The sequence below is a fragment of the Cygnus olor genome, chromosome 1 (assembly GCF_009769625.2).
Source record: "Cygnus olor isolate bCygOlo1 chromosome 1, bCygOlo1.pri.v2, whole genome shotgun sequence".
Classification (NCBI taxonomy): Eukaryota; Metazoa; Chordata; class Aves; order Anseriformes; family Anatidae; genus Cygnus; species Cygnus olor.
In genome coordinates this window covers 140257120-140272279 of record NC_049169.1, presented here as the reverse complement: position 1 = coordinate 140272279, position 15160 = coordinate 140257120, and the positions used below count along the sequence as shown (strand labels likewise).

Genomic DNA, 15160 nt, shown 5'->3' with positions numbered 1-15160 from the left:
GCTGTTATAGGTGCTTACATGCAGCAGAAAGGGAAGGTGGCCTTTTGGTCACAGTGACAGTGCCTGGGACTCCTGACAAAGCTCCTAGGATGACTGTGTGTGTAGAAGCATGCTCTCGAGTGCAGCTGTGCATTTGATTTAAAAGTCAGAGGCTGAAAGAAATGGAATTTGTACTCCTTTGACATTAAGAGAGGTCTGGAGCAGGGAGGTGCATGGCTTTGGAAATGGGGAAATGGTGTTGCAGTCGTTATCAACTTCTCACATCCCTTTCTGTGCGCTTTTTGGATGCATTTATACAAACTAATGGGATTCCCAGAGACCTGTACCTCGCTCACATGGATGCTGCTGGCACCTGGGCTGTGTGCCCAGTGCTGGCTCAGGTGCAGCACTGCTCTGCGCTTCCCACACCTCCTCTTGCAGAAAGAGGGGACCGGGGCAGGGAGAAGAGGTTTCTCTTAATAGCATAAGCTCAAGGTGATGGATGACTTCTGGAGGAGATTTTATAATTAGGCGTGCTCTGAGAGATTTACTTCGGGGTTCAGGCTTTACCAGCTGGGAGCACAGACGGTGGTTTGGGAGCTTGAAGTGGGGGTCGTGTTGGGGTCTGTATGAGCAGGAGGAGGTCTGAGCAGAGAGGTATGTTGAACAGCGGGGTTTCTTGTGCTTGGTGGATACAGATTGTGATCTGGGGCATCATCCGGATGGTGCCTCCGCCAATCCCATGTGCCAGAGATGTGGAGCATCTCCAGAGGTATGGAAGCTCTGCTGATGCACCTGCAGCTAGCAGAGCATTGCAGCCGATGCCTTGAGCTTGCTCCCTCTCATACCATGGAGCTGTCCCTTTCCTGCAGTCCGTGTGACATGAGAAGGGACTGCCTGGCCCAGGGAAGGAGCCTTCGTTTCAGGTCTGAGCCCACAGAGAGGTGGTGGATGAGGAGAAGCTGCTTCAGTCCTAGTCCCTGGTATTGAGGATGTTTTCTGTTCGGTTACTGCCTCAGCTAGGGCAGTCCTTCTGAGTGTTTGGGTTTTCTACATATATCTCCCTTAATTCCTGCATTTTTTCCCCCAAATCCACAAGGCTGTGTAAAACCAGTAGAAATTTCAGTGCATATTGTGATATTGGAGAGAGGAGAGGGCAGGTCTTCCTCTCGTGTGAATGATTTCCCTAAATTCATATTTTTAAAATCACTTTAATTGCTGATGTTTCTTTGCCTACTAGCGAGTAAATGTTCTTGAACAGCACTGGAATAAAAGGTGCAAATTGCTGCCATTTGGTTCAGCTGTGCTTTTTTGATACTCACGTTTGAATGCATTGACATTTGGGAGGGGTAGGGAAGGGAATAAGCACCCATTGTGTTGCCATATTCCCTCTCTTTCCCTGCACTCATGTATTCTCAGCTGTGTTTCCTGTCTCGTAGCTCATATTAAAAGGCCATGGGAAGGAAGGAGGAAAATGGAAAAACAGTCTCTGCTGGGAAAAGTCCAATACAGAAAATATACTATTATAAGCTTGGGTAATACTTAGCAGTTTGTCATCAGACATTTTGGCCTCATAAATCTTGTAATAAATTGACAAACCAGGTATCTCTAATATTCCACTGTGAAAAGAACCAAAAATGAAACCTGAAGGGAAACAAAAAAGAGAAGAAGTGCAGCTGCCAGAAGCGTGGTAAATCTCGCCCTTGCTAAAAGAGGAGAAGTAAAGCAGACAGCTCCTGTAGGATGCGAACCCCACTGAGTCTTCAGAGCAGAGTATGATTTAAGTTAGCCCTTGGAGCCCAGCAAGTCCTTGAAGAAACTGGAGGTGAGAAGGCTTGGCCGTCCTGCTCTCCGCCACAGCCTCAGGATCCAAACGCAAGCACGCACCCATGCACGTGGGTGCTGATTCAAGGCATCTAGATAGTGTCAGCGTTGAGTTGCACAACTGTTAAATCATAGATGTAATAGACATCATAGATTTTAAGTGAAGCTTTGAAGAAGATAACGTTTAGCTCACGAGTAAGCAATCAAATCTCCATACGTCAGGGAAGTGGCATGCAGGTATGGTCATACCGAGGTGGAACTTTGGCCTCTTGGTGGTTTCTTCCTCTCATAAGTACCATGTTTGAACTGAATCTTTCCTCTGATGGATGAGGGTTTGTTACGGACACTGAGGAAAAAGCTTGAGAGATTGAAATTCAGCCTCAACATACCATTAAAATAACTTATGCTGAAGAAAAAAAGGGGAGATATAGATAGAAGAGGTCTCCAAGTTCATATATCTGGGAAAAAAAATAGAATTTTCTTTCGTGCTGGGTGGTTGGTGAACAGGTGAAAAACAGCATTTCTCTAACAGTGTGCCACAAAGGAAGAGTTGGGAAGGAAAAGCAACTTCCCCCCACATCAATAAAAATGTCACCATCCATTTTAAGGCAGAAATCAATGTAATTGCCTAATGCTAGGTTTGGTGGGACGCTGAGCTGGACAGCCCCGTCCTCACAGAGCGGTCTGACAGCCAGGTCAGTATTCCTGCGCGCCGTGTTGGCTCATTGCTTCAGTGGAAACCGTAACTCAGCAAAACACTAAGTTTCAGCTCAAGCATTTACTTAAAACCAAGGTTGGCCAAAATGACCTGATGACTTCTGAGTGTACTTCTGAAAGCCTGGCCACCAGCATCCCTGTCCACGTCCCAGGATAAATGGCTGGGCAAACAGGCTTAGGCCTGGTGGCTGCACATGCCGATCCCTGGCCAGACAGATTTCTGTGTCCTTCACCAAGCGTTTCACAGGGATTTTTCAGTTCCAGCCCCTCCCTGAGCTGCTTAGCTTCCCTCCACCGGCTGAAGAAGAGGATGCCGTTTCGTCTTGTGGCGCAAACAGATCTCTCCTTGGTAACAGCGGCCATAAAACTCCTCCCAGATCCTTGACGCTCAGTCATCGGCGCGTGGCCGCGCCTCGCCGTCCCGGTCACAAGCCGTGTGTTTCCACAACATAGCAACTGTGGTGAGGGCTCACAGCCTCCCGCTCCACCGGCACCACGCTCCGTCGATGAACCAGCACGGGCCTGGCAGAATGAGGCCAGAATGCCAGCCCTGGATCCAGCCTGGGGACTCTCCTTTAAAACTATAAAGCTGAGATACAGCTGCCTACAACAGAGCGGATGGGTCTTCCCCCAGGTAAAACCAGTGTCCAGGCCCGGGACACTTTTTAGGAGGACACACTGATTCCTAAAATAACCTCAGAAAACAACAAAAGTGTCACTGACCTAGAGAACAGCCATGGGAGGTCAGGAGCGGGGGCCTTGCCACCCATGGCTGGCAAGAAGGGAGCTCTTCAGGGTTCAGGGTCTTGCTGCTTCCCTGGTGGAAGACAACGTGTAACCATCCAGATAAAAAAAGGAGACCCTCACCTGGCTGCAGGTGGATGCAGTGGCCGCAGCTGGGGATCTGAGTTATGGCACCCATCATTTATGTATTACAATACAAAAATATAACATGATATAAAACCCAAGGGCTGTGGGAGGGATCGTTTGACGATGAAGGCATTCATCTGGCACAGTGGAGAAGCGCAGAAGCTGCTGGGCCGCAGTGGTGGCTTCGCTGATACCATCCCACAGCTGCTCGTCACGGCCTGGCTCAAGCACTCGCTGGCGTTTCAGGCAATGCGTCATGGTTTAGGTTTGAGTAATAAATGTTTCGTTTCCATTTCACTCACTCTTTGAATTTATGAGCCTCGTTACTTAAGACTGCTCTTATTTCTGGGGATCGAAATAACCATGGTGTACTCGCGCTCTGGTCTAGGTTCTGGCGTGAGCATCTGTCACCAGCACAACCCCAACAGTTCCTCTACGGTATTTAGGTCACCCTCCAGTGAATGGCATCCATGACTTTATTCTGACTGAACCATGAAATCATGGTTTTCCAGATGGAGAAAAGAGAGCACAAACTGACTACTGCTCTGAAAATGCAGTTTAAATTACAGATATTCTGTTCTCAGCCTTGGGACATATACAATTTTGGATGTATTTTTTAATTTTAATTTTATTTTGCTTCAAAAAAGCAAAGAAAAAAGAAGAAAATTTACTGTTTTATTTTTACTTGTATTTTTGTCTGCATGAACAAAAGAGTAAATAGAATGGTTACCTTTTCACAAATGGTTTAAAAAAGGAGAAACACTAGAATCCGTAGAATACTTCAAGTTAAATATAAACAAAAAATGCATGCAGTTCTTTACAAAGGTTACTGAGTTATGGTACCCGAATGCTGTGATTATCACAAAGACATTATGTCTGTGGTCCTGAATAGGAGGAGAGAGGGAAACTCGGAGAAGCAAACTTCTGATGCACACTTTCAGAAGCATTCAAGAACTTCATGACACTCAATTTTCAGTAAGGAGAGGCGAGCTGATTAACTGAACTGTAATGTGCCATCACCTTATTAAGTGGAAATAGTTCTGTAAAACTGTTATACTGTAGCCTAAGAAGCTTTGTCCTGTGGAATATTTTCATATTGTTTATGTATTTGTAAATATAATACATGCATTTAGACATATATTGCTTATGTATTTATATACTATATTACATTTTTATATCTTTATATTTTAGTAAAGTATATCTTTATATTTAGTATTTTTTACTATTTCTTAGTTGCTTGTGTGTGTGTTGAAGTATTGTTATCTATCTCATTGATGTGACAGACACTTTTTCTGTCTCCTTTAGTGACTGTCACATGAGTTCCTCAAGGATAATGGAGCCAAAGGTGCAAGAGACCGAAGGATATGGAGAAGACAATTCAGGTAGAATTGCTCCCTTCCTCGGTGAATGAAAAGTGCTGTAGCTTCTTGAGCTTTAGTACCTTAGCTCTGCCACAAAAGTGAATCTGTTATTTAAAGAATGCATTCTCCATTTCTCTCTTTCTGTCTCCAAGACCTGTTGCAGCTTTGACATTTCTAGAGGCTTGAAGTAAGATTTTTGTAGCATCTTTTAAAAATTACTTTTTACCCAACAAGACGCAACAATAACTGAAACACAGACAGGGATGCTTTCCAGTGCTGTCATCCCAACATATACAGGATGGGCACAAGTTGTTGGAATGTCTTGTGCAAAACGCTGATTTCATTTTAAGTACTTTTCTTCATGGATCTTGGAACTGATCCTAATTCAGGTCTTTCCTCACTGAGCAGACTAACATTACCTTTCAAGATTATTGTTTGATTTCTATTTTAATACTTTATCATCCATTGAGACTCATAATTAGCATTCAAAACATTCTGGGATGTATTATAAAACTGACATTATAAAAGCATTAGCCTCCTGACACCGCACATTCCACCTAAGTAAGCTATTTCTGCATTTAAATTGGTTTTGGTAACAGCATTGTCCTTATCATCACTATTTAGCTTGCTGAACAAAGACAGTGTGTTTCCGAGTTGTAATTTCTTCTCTATATCCCAGGCTGTTAATACCAAAGTTTTTCTTCATAGTCTAATTGTCTCAAGAGGCAAGTAGAAACTCTATTAGGAAAGATCCTTCACTGTAGGTTATTTTTATGTCATAAACATTGCAATCTATTCTCCAAGATAATAGTAATTTCATGCTATCAGTATAGTCTTGAAAGATATTAATGCAAGAGCGGACTGTGTTGCCTCTTCCAGGAAAAAATCCACTTATGAAGAAATGATCTGGGACATGTTATTGTTCCAAAAGCTTGCAAATGCTGCTGGTTGCATCTTCTTTATTTTTCTTCACTTAGGAAAGAAAAAATCGAAGTTCAAATCTTTCAAAAAGTTTTTTGGTAAAAAGAAAAGGAAAGAAACGTCTTCTGGGAGCAGCAGTCTGAAGCTATTCCAGTCAACAAGTGATGTGGCGGCCTCACACAACATGCACGTTAGTTATTATTCAGAAGATGAACTTGAGTAAGTCTTTGGACTGTGGCTGGTGGACAAATACAGAGCTGCTATGATGTTTATAGATTAAAGATACCCTGAATTGCTTACTCCTTTTGTTCAGAATGGTTGCACTCTCAAACAGTTGCCTTTTTAACGGAAGTACAAATTAAAATGCCTGATGCAAGGCAAATCACAAGTGGATGGGATGCAGCAATAACTAATAGCTAGTAACTAAAAGAGCTTTTGTTTAAGCATAAGTAATCCTTGGGTTATCATTTCTAAATAATGTAGTTCTCATCTTCAAAAGTAGAATGAGGTACTCAGCTTAAATTTGATCAGAATTGTCTTATGCCCCTAAGATGCATCTCCTATGGATTGTTAAAAAATGTAGATGCCTGATCATTTATGCCAGTAGGAACCAGAGGCTGCAGAGCCTTTGTTTCCTCTGTATAACTGGGATTCATCTGACCAAAGGATAAATGCCTGCATCTGAGGTTGTCACCAACTGCCTTTTGTAATCAGCAGAGAGAAGTCAACATTGCTAAGAAAGCTGGTAATGTTCTTGTGGTACATCTTGAAGTCACTGATGAACCATGCTCTAGAAGTGCCTGTTTCTCCTCACCAAGTGTAAGCAGGAGCCTGGGGTGACCGGCTCCGATGCAGGTACCTGCGCTGCAGTGTTTGAGGTTAGATGAGGCGAATCCCAGTCTGCAGATCTGGATGCCTCTGAACATCCTGTCTTCATGCAGGCATTTCCAAAAATGTTATCCATTACTTCTCATCCAAAAAGTAACCATGAGAAACATGATACAAAGTCCAAATGTATTCCTGGATGGACAGGTGGACTTGTGTTGTGGGTGAAGTGCAGCCAAGAGCTGCTGCTGTGCAGAGGGACTAGAAAGGCAAACCCATCCCATCCACTTGGAACGATGCTGCACGATACAGCCACTAGGCAGCGCCAAACAACTGAAAGAAATTATTCACAAATGTCTGTAGCATTGGCAAGAGTAGTATTAGTCCAGCTTGAAGCCCCAGGAGTTCCGGGCTGGCAACGTCAGGTCTAACAGTGGGCGATAGCATTTTTGTTCAACAACATATTTTTAAGATGAGGAATGGTGAAATATTCTCTCCCTCATGTGCTACTCAACAAGGTCATGACCGAGTGGGTACGATGTTTGGCTGGTTTAGATATGTTCCCTTGCCATTACTCACAGGGTTGTAAAATTATTGTTTCTTCACATTTGTTTAAATAAACAAAGACCAGAAAATACCTTGAAAGGAAGGAAAATTAAATAGAGCACTCATAATCTGAGATGTTTAGGAAACCTCCGCTACACATCCAGGAGGTACGTGTCTACTAGAAAGAGAAAGCGAAGGTAGCACGCAGGGCTAAATGTGCACATGTAACAACACTGCTTAGCTGGCTGCTGTTCAGCCTTTGTAAGATGTCGGTGCATTAAACAGCCATTGCAGTCCTGACTGGCACTTTCTCTGCAAAGTGGTATAGATCTCTGACCTTGGATGCTTTGCAGAGATCACATTTTCATGTAGATAAAGTGTTCTTCTAATGTCTCTAATGCATTAAGCTGAAGCAGCAGGCTTTCCTTCCTTCTGCAGCAGTCATACAGATTAACTTTTTCCTGCAATTGTGTTATCAAACATATTTATAGCAGCCATTACAAGGAAAATGTTACTTTTTGCCATGTTTGTTTTTGTTTCTGAACGTCTCTAAGAGAGTACCTAAGATCCAAAAATACACATTACTATTTCTTTTTATAGACAGTCTGTTCAATTAATTTGGTAGTTACTTGAATCCGAGCAGTCATGTATTCTGGTTTGTCATTTCCCATTTAAAAAAATAAAAATAAAAGAAAGGAGTCCTAGAAGAAATGGCATGTGCACACATTTCTGGTCCCTGCTCAGCTGTGCTATGAGCTAAGCAGAGGAAAATCAGCACAGGAGACCTCCTAGCAGCTGGCTGTCTGTCCATGTGTCGCCCTGCCATTTCCATGAGGAAACGAGGTTTTCATTCCCCACATGTAACATTTTCAAAAGACCTTACATGCTGCAAGCATCAAAGGTAGGAATCAGAATAAGAGAAGCTTTCTTCTGCTTCCTATCACCAGCCAACGAAGTGTCTGTGAAAAAATGTGTCCCCAGGCTCCTAAGGGAAAATCCCAAGGATCTTGGCATAGAGCACAGGACCTCGCAAGGATTTTATGTAAACGGTTCTAGGTGAGAACTGTATCCTCTGCAACATTTTTGTTAATGACCTGTATGGCAGGGATATGCAGTAAATGTTCTACTATGCTTAAATAGTGAAAGGCACTATTTATTTTTCATAGGGTAACGCTCAGTCATTTGCAAGACATGTTCTTGCATTAGCACAAAGTTAGTCCACCTCAGGCACAGGCTGGGTTATGTGAACTCCCTTCGATTTGCAGCTGGGCTTGCCTGTGGCACCATCGCAGCACCCAGCTGATGCCCCCAAGCCAAGGGGCAGTAGCTTTTAAATAAACCATAGCTCAGCTCAGTTGCTGGGGTTAAACCGTCTCTAACCTTGATTTGGTTTGCTAACACGACAGATACTGACACTTGCATATTTTGGTTGGTTTTGTGCTACGTAGATTTGTCTGAATGACTGTATTGCATTCATGGAGAAGTTTGGAATCTTGGGCATGATGTGTGCTTTACACATCAGTCTCCCACTCCAACAGACCACCAGAGTTAAGAATAAGAGGACTGGCAAAAGAAATCTGTGTGCATTTGCTTGTTTGTTGTGTTATTCTAGGAGCCACAAGGGCATTATGGGGAGCAGAGCTTTGTCGCATGATAGCATTTTCATCCCTGAGACTGGGCAAGAGCCTGCAAGGCCAGTAAGAGTGTTTTCTCAAGAAAATGTTTCTGATCGGATTAGAGCATTGCAGGTAATTTACACAACATATTATTTTTTTCAAATGCAAGAGGTAGAATGTCTTTCCAGGCTTGATTTTTTGATGATATTCATCGTTGAGTATTTGATCGGCAAGTAATATCTGTCTGCAGCTTCCATCAAGTGTTGCTTTTATTAATTAGACAGCAGTATCTTACCTTGGTTCTACTTAAAAGATATTTGTAAAATGGACAGGTTGTTTGGCCCCCTCACAGAACCTCTAAAGTGAGATGTCCTGAGTTCTGGGTCATTCAATTGTGAAGCTAAAATAAAGATAACTCATTGATCTGAACTAAAAAATGTACTGGGGAAACCTCCCTCATTATCGCATGCTAACGTATATTGCACCATCCTAAAGATGAAACTCCAGCCTACCATGAAGCTGGGACCTCCGCCTCCGTTTGGATTTCATGCAAAGCGGACAGAGGATGCTGGGACCAGTTCTGAAGATGATGGGTTACCCAGGAGCCCTCCAGAAATGTCTTTGCTCCATGACGTCCTAAGTTCAGGCACAACAACAAGAGTGAGTAGTTCTGGTGCTGACAAAAATCAGTGTTTAATTATTTGTTTTACCTATGTGTGGGAGGTAGAATAAATTACTTGGTTTGTAGTATGTATCACTACTTTACCTCTGAACAATTCAGAAATACCTTACTTGAGGTGGAAAAATGCTATCTATCTGTGTAAACAATCTCTGTTCCTGTTGAAATATAAATATAATTCCAGAAAATGCAGAACTAGGAAAGAGAGGGTGTGTTTCTTTGCATGCATGGGGATGCCGGTTTTTTTCTAGGGACTACAGAGAGCTGCAAGGCATAAAAAAATAGTCTGAAAAATCTGTGTGCTCCCTTGAAAGTGCTGATAAGAGAGTTCTCTTAATGTTTTTCTAGTCTGTCTTGGGCAAAAGAAACATAAAAGAATTTGAAACTGTTTTTTTTTTCTTTTTAAATGATAGTTTTGTTGTACATAATTTCATTCTTTATCTGCATGTCTTATACTTTATGTTTGTAGTATCCTTGCTAATCCTTAAGACTAGAGATAAGAACAACTTACATTGTCAGCATGTGTGCACTTTGCGTAGATGGTTTCTGCTGGTGTATCCATCTCATTTGTCATCTTTTACTGAATCTCTTCCTCATTCCATCCCACAGTTCTCTGACTCTCACAAGCACCTTAGCTCTTTGAGTTTAGCTGGAACAGGCAGTGAAGAAGAAGAACAGGTAACTTCTGCCAAATGTATTAAGGGCCAAGCAATTATGTACAGTAGTCCTTTAATGAAACGCAAGGCATAAATATTACCTTGTTGTCTGTCTGCTACAAAAGCAGCCTTGTATGTGTGTAGTTGCATGTCTGTCTGTTTTGCCTTTATAATGCTTGTCCTTCTAATATAAAGTTATGATTATTTATCAACATTATTCTGACGCCAAGTAAGCTCCCGTTAACAATAATTATGCCCTCTGAAATAGCTCGTATCCTTTAGCAAAATTCATAGACATGATTTAATCTCCAGAAACAATCAACCAGATGTTGACATTAAAATAGTATCTCTTTTTTAAAGATGGGAAATTGCAGTAAAGACTGCTTAGGTTACATGCATAGGATAAGGGAGAAGGCTCATTGAGGGGCCATGAACAATATCTAGATCCTCTGAAATCTGCCCAGACCCTTGCTTTAAATGCAAAATTACCTCACACTGATGCAGAAACAGTTCGCCTGATGACAGTGGCTGACATTGCTGCTTAGGAGACCGAGGTTCAGTCTTCAGTCAGATTCTGGCCACGTGAGCCAGCGCGAGCTGTGAATTCTGCTGAAGGGATGTTTTCAGGACTTGAGTACAAGCAAATAGATGGCTTTCTTCAATCAGCAGTCAGATGTTCTGGCTGATTAAAGAGCTGTTTTGAAAGGCTCTAAAGAGTCCCTTTTAGATGTCCGCAGCTGGAGACATGGTAGAAACAACACGGGGGGTAAAGGGGAAAGTGTTTTCTAGAAATAGGAGGAATGGAGGGGAATTGCGGAAAGGAAATAGAAAAGCTAGTCCTGAGCTGACTATTCCTTGGTAATTATGCAAAATGTATTTTAAGGCCAGCTGCAACAGGGCTCAGCAAAGATTTCTGGCCTCGCTTGTTCGATTCCACATGAAACTGTTTGAAAAACTGCGTATATGCAGCTAAGCCCTAATATTTTCAAAGGAAAAAAAAAAAAAAAAGGAACATGTGAAGAAGGTATTTCTTGAAAGCCGGTGCAGGCAGACTGTAAATATATTGTCCAGCCCGGATGCGTGTTGGCTAAGGGAGGATTTATGTCTCCCAGTGGTTCCATTAACATCACTCTCTGACTCACTTGCTCACTCCTGAGGCGCTGCGGTGACGCTGCGGTTGCTCAGCTTTTTCCACATGCCCCATCACTTAGCTCAGAGCGCTCCTCATCTCAGTCTGGTCTCGGAGCGCAGCCAGAAAGCAGCACCATGGGAACGCTTTCCTACCGAACCCCAGGGTCTACCTGGAGCTTCAGAAAGATGAGCCCTGCTCCTACAAGTCGGAGGAGACCGGCTCGCAGAGATGGGGAGTTCTGCCCAACATAATGCTTGAGGTTTTGGGCGGCAGTGGCACCCTGTTGTGTCTTGGAAGCCTTCCTGGCTCAAAGAAGGGAGAAAGATCACGTCGATCCCATCCTTCCTTTTAGGATGGGGCTCCTTTGCTGCCCCTCGCCTTGTGCTAATCAGCACTACCAGCTGAAGGACAGGTGAGCCATGTGAGCGTGAGGTTTTGGGGGTCTTCTAGCCCCCCCTTCTCCAGCAGGCTTGGCCAGAGCCAGGCTTCCTGAGACAGGCGGCTTTTGCAGCCGGCTCAGAGCTGGCGTTCACTTGGGCTGCTGAAACAGAAGAGGAGTAATGAAGCAGATTCTCAGTTTTCCAGTTTAATGGCCAATGCTGAGCATTGCCAAGGAGAAGACATGCAAGTTGTCGAGGAAAAGCGGCAGCCAAAAAAAAAAAAAGGCAGGCAAATAATGACATGCCTTGAAAGAGAACATGTGCTGTGTCTTTGTCATGGAGCTGAAATGTCAATGTATTCACTGCTAGGTACTAATGTATAATGCAGCCAAGTATCATTTGTTGTACATTAGTCATGTTTCAGCACTACGCTGCAGATATCGTAGAGTGGAAATTAATGAGAGCATCCATTATTTAGCATGGCTGAGGTGCTTTTTTTGTAACAGAAAGCATGAACGGAAGCTGTGGATCCAGCATCCCCTAAAATCAATGGGAGTTTTCCCCTGGACATTGAGGAAGCTGTAGCAGGCCCAAGCTGTACTACGGGACGTCTGTTAGCTGCAGTGCATGCTGCAGAACTCTACTTGCAGAAAATGCTGATGCTTTCCCCCTCCCTAAATAAAATCAACGCAATACTGCTCTCCCTTTCTCCTCTTCAATAAAATACTTCCAGAGCCTTCCAGAACAAAGTGTGACAAAGGAGGAAACCTTTTCTGATGAAATGAACTGGAATTTCAAGCCTACAAAGGGAGACTTATCAAGAGGTGTCAGAGGTTATGTTAATGTTATGACAGATAGGTTAGAAATATCATTTTGCCTGTTTGCACAAACTGAAGCAGAAAGAAAGGAGGAACGCTGTTTAGAGTCATTTTTCATAATTTTTTAAGCCTCCTTTTTCTGTCAGTTTTTGGTGAAGCACACAGGCAAGCTGAATTCCAGCTGCATGAAAGTACTGCCCCCTTTGGAGCGTTCAGGTCAGAAGTTCCAGGCAGTAGTAGGAATTGTCCGTCAATTCCTTCCCTAGAATAGTCTATAAATGAAATATTATATTTCAGGTAAAATCCCTACTTATTTTGCAGATGTAAGTACTTGAGGTAAAAATGCAAGCTGACTTTGGTATCAATGCCATTGATGTTTGATTCTGTTTTAGGAAGGTGTTGTGGAGTTGGAAGGGACCTGATGCAGTATAGGAAGCTAGAGATGTTCCAGCCCAGCAAAACTGTGGGTAGGAGCCTAGTAGGCAGGGATGCTGGAGGAGAGACCCTGAAAGGAAACTGGCCCTTTAGGTTCTGTAGCAGAGTACTCTTCATAAATCTGTCTTCTAAAATGTGTTGACTGTGCATTTCTGTGCTTTACATCTTCTAGTTAAATGTGGCCTGTTCTTCCCCACTGGGCAGTATATGATGATATTCAAACAGCTAAAACACAGAATTGCCAACACCAATGTTCCACATACAACAATAGGAAATGCATTGTATTTTAAAGGGCGTCAGAAAGAAAAAGAAGCAACCTTAAAATGGCAATAAACATGGCCCCTTCTTTGTAGGATTGTTATATTTGTATCTTGGTTTCTTTGTTTAATTGTCTACTTGGGGATTTATTTCTTTTTTTAGGTTACATTGGGTCCTCCTTCTAGATCTCGCTCTACGGACGGTCAGCTGTTCCCTAGGCGTCGAAGTGCTAAAACTGGAGCTCCCCAGACACATGATGTTAGCATTTCACCTGCAGCCGATTTTGACACTCCACCCGAGCTATCCTCTTGCCTGGATAATTCTGCTGCTAAACACAAGCTTTTAATAAAACCTCGGAACCAGAGATCCAGTAAAATGAGAAGATTTTCTCAGGTAATTGTGAAAATAAGTAATGTCACCATTGACATGAAACTAGGAAGTTCTTACTGGACTTTGTATTTCAGACTCAGATATGACAAGAAAAGTCAGGGTGCGGCATGGATATCTTCTTGGTTGTTATCAGCTGTTAGTTGATGAGACTGTTTATGGAGTAGACAGTAGCAACAGACTAAATATTATCAGATCACTTGTCAGCTCATAATACAGCAGTTTGTGTCACAATTTCTTCTTAACTTAACCATGCAGCACAGTTTAGTATTTTGTCTGTGATGCAGAAATTGGGCTGACTGCTTGATTTCTCACTTAAAAGAAATTTTTAGAAGGTGTTACGTTCAACTTGTTTACTTACTCGGAGAGACTGTTGATGGAGGAGCTGGTTAAAATTCCCAAATGTAACTGGGCTTATATTTTCAGAAATGACAGAAATAATAAGTTGTGACCTAGTAGTTGGAGCCAAGTTCTGTACATTAGAACTGTTCTGAATTCAGCCTTCTCCTTGCCCCCAAAACTTGTAAGCCTTTATGTGCACTACAGAGATTTACAAGAAGTCTCCACAGAAAAAAACAGCACGTAACTGAAACTGTTGGTGTTTTTTAAACCATCATTATAAAGCACCATTTTTCTGATTCTTTGTCATATCTTGTGAAGGGCATAGCTTCATTTTTCTTCTTTCCCTCCACTTTTTAGAATTAAAGTTTATAGCTCTTCTTACAGTATTTACACTTTATGGTGTAAATGGTGTTTTGTGGTTTCTTTCAATGTTTTCAATACATTAAAGCTGTTAAATTGGCTTGCTTAACAAAAGGAATATTATTGCCTCTGTCCCTAAATATTACTTAGCTGCTATTCAGTATTTTTCAAAATCTCTGAGTGATCTTTGGGCTTGGTAGAGCACTGCTGTGAGCAACACAATGATGAGGCCAATTATTTAGAAAAGCATATAAAGCGGTAACTGTCTGATCAAACCTCTTCTTCCATTGTAATTTTATTACTGAAATACGATTGTTTTGTCCAGTCTGCCTACAAACTACCAGATGATTGAGCCCTCCTGGTTTTCCATAAAGAGAATTTCCACCTTTAGATAATGCAGTTTTTAATATTTTCCTGCACAACTCTGCCTGTGCACTTTGCTTCTGGCTTACTAATACCTTCTTCTACATTCCTGGGCCCTCACCGGATATGCAAGTGGCATTGTGGCTTTGTTTTTGCAATTGCACTTGCAAAGCAAGAAATTGGGAGAATCCTAAAAGTATCTTCAGAATGCAAGTTTTGTGTTCTTAGGACCAGGGCCCACATTCAAAATATGTATTTACCCAGCAGACTACAGTGACTCACTGAGCTCATACAAGCACCATATGAAAAAATGCATATTCAGCGGTTTAATAACATGCTTTCAAATAATCCTGTGTATTTAGCCAGTCCTTACCTGAAGTTTAATCTCCAGACCTCACAGGTAGCTACGTATGTATATATAAACTTTTATCAAATAGTGTAATTCTTGAAAGAAGAAGACGACTTGGGCACAAAGGAGGCAAGATTGTGCTGTATCACAGTGCAATTAGGCAGAAGACTGCCAAATAAGGGTAGATAGTTAGCTGGCATGGTGTGTCAGAGCCTGATGGACTTCTTAGTTTTCTGCTCTTCCTTCTATGTATCCTTCCCTCTTCAGAGTCCCGCTTTAGGAAGAATGGGTTGTTTTATTTCTAATGCTATTATGGAGTAGCAAAATACAAAGGGACAGATT

The 15160-nt window shown here is 42.3% G+C and overlaps 1 protein-coding gene and 1 long non-coding RNA gene across 8 annotated transcripts in view; one reads left to right on the top strand and one right to left on the bottom strand.

The window, feature by feature from the left end:
- Window positions 1-15160, top strand: part of CRACDL (CRACD like) — a 64230-nt gene that overhangs the window by 30255 nt on the left and 18815 nt on the right. For 5 of the 7 annotated variants that reach the window (XM_040544006.1, XM_040544091.1, XM_040543847.1 and 2 more), the window contains exons 2-7: window positions 4696-4772; window positions 5729-5891; window positions 8656-8791; window positions 9155-9319; window positions 9948-10016; window positions 13180-13410. In XM_040544006.1, coding sequence (XP_040399940.1) covers window positions 4706-4772; window positions 5729-5891; window positions 8656-8791; window positions 9155-9319; window positions 9948-10016; window positions 13180-13410 — 831 coding nt within the window. In that variant the 5' untranslated portion in view covers window positions 4696-4705. Of the gene's footprint in view, window positions 1-2245; window positions 3155-4695; window positions 4773-5728; window positions 5892-8655; window positions 8792-9154; window positions 9320-9947; window positions 10017-13179; window positions 13411-15160 lie in introns of those variants that run through there. The other 2 variants (XM_040543924.1, XM_040544250.1) reach the window with 2 other exon arrangements.
- On the bottom strand, window positions 5901-13162 carry LOC121065452. Its single transcript, XR_005817093.1, has 4 exons — window positions 10484-13162; window positions 9850-9987; window positions 9172-9295; window positions 5901-6830 (listed from the first exon to the last, which is right to left on the bottom strand). It is a non-coding gene; the product is annotated as an uncharacterized LOC121065452 (long non-coding RNA).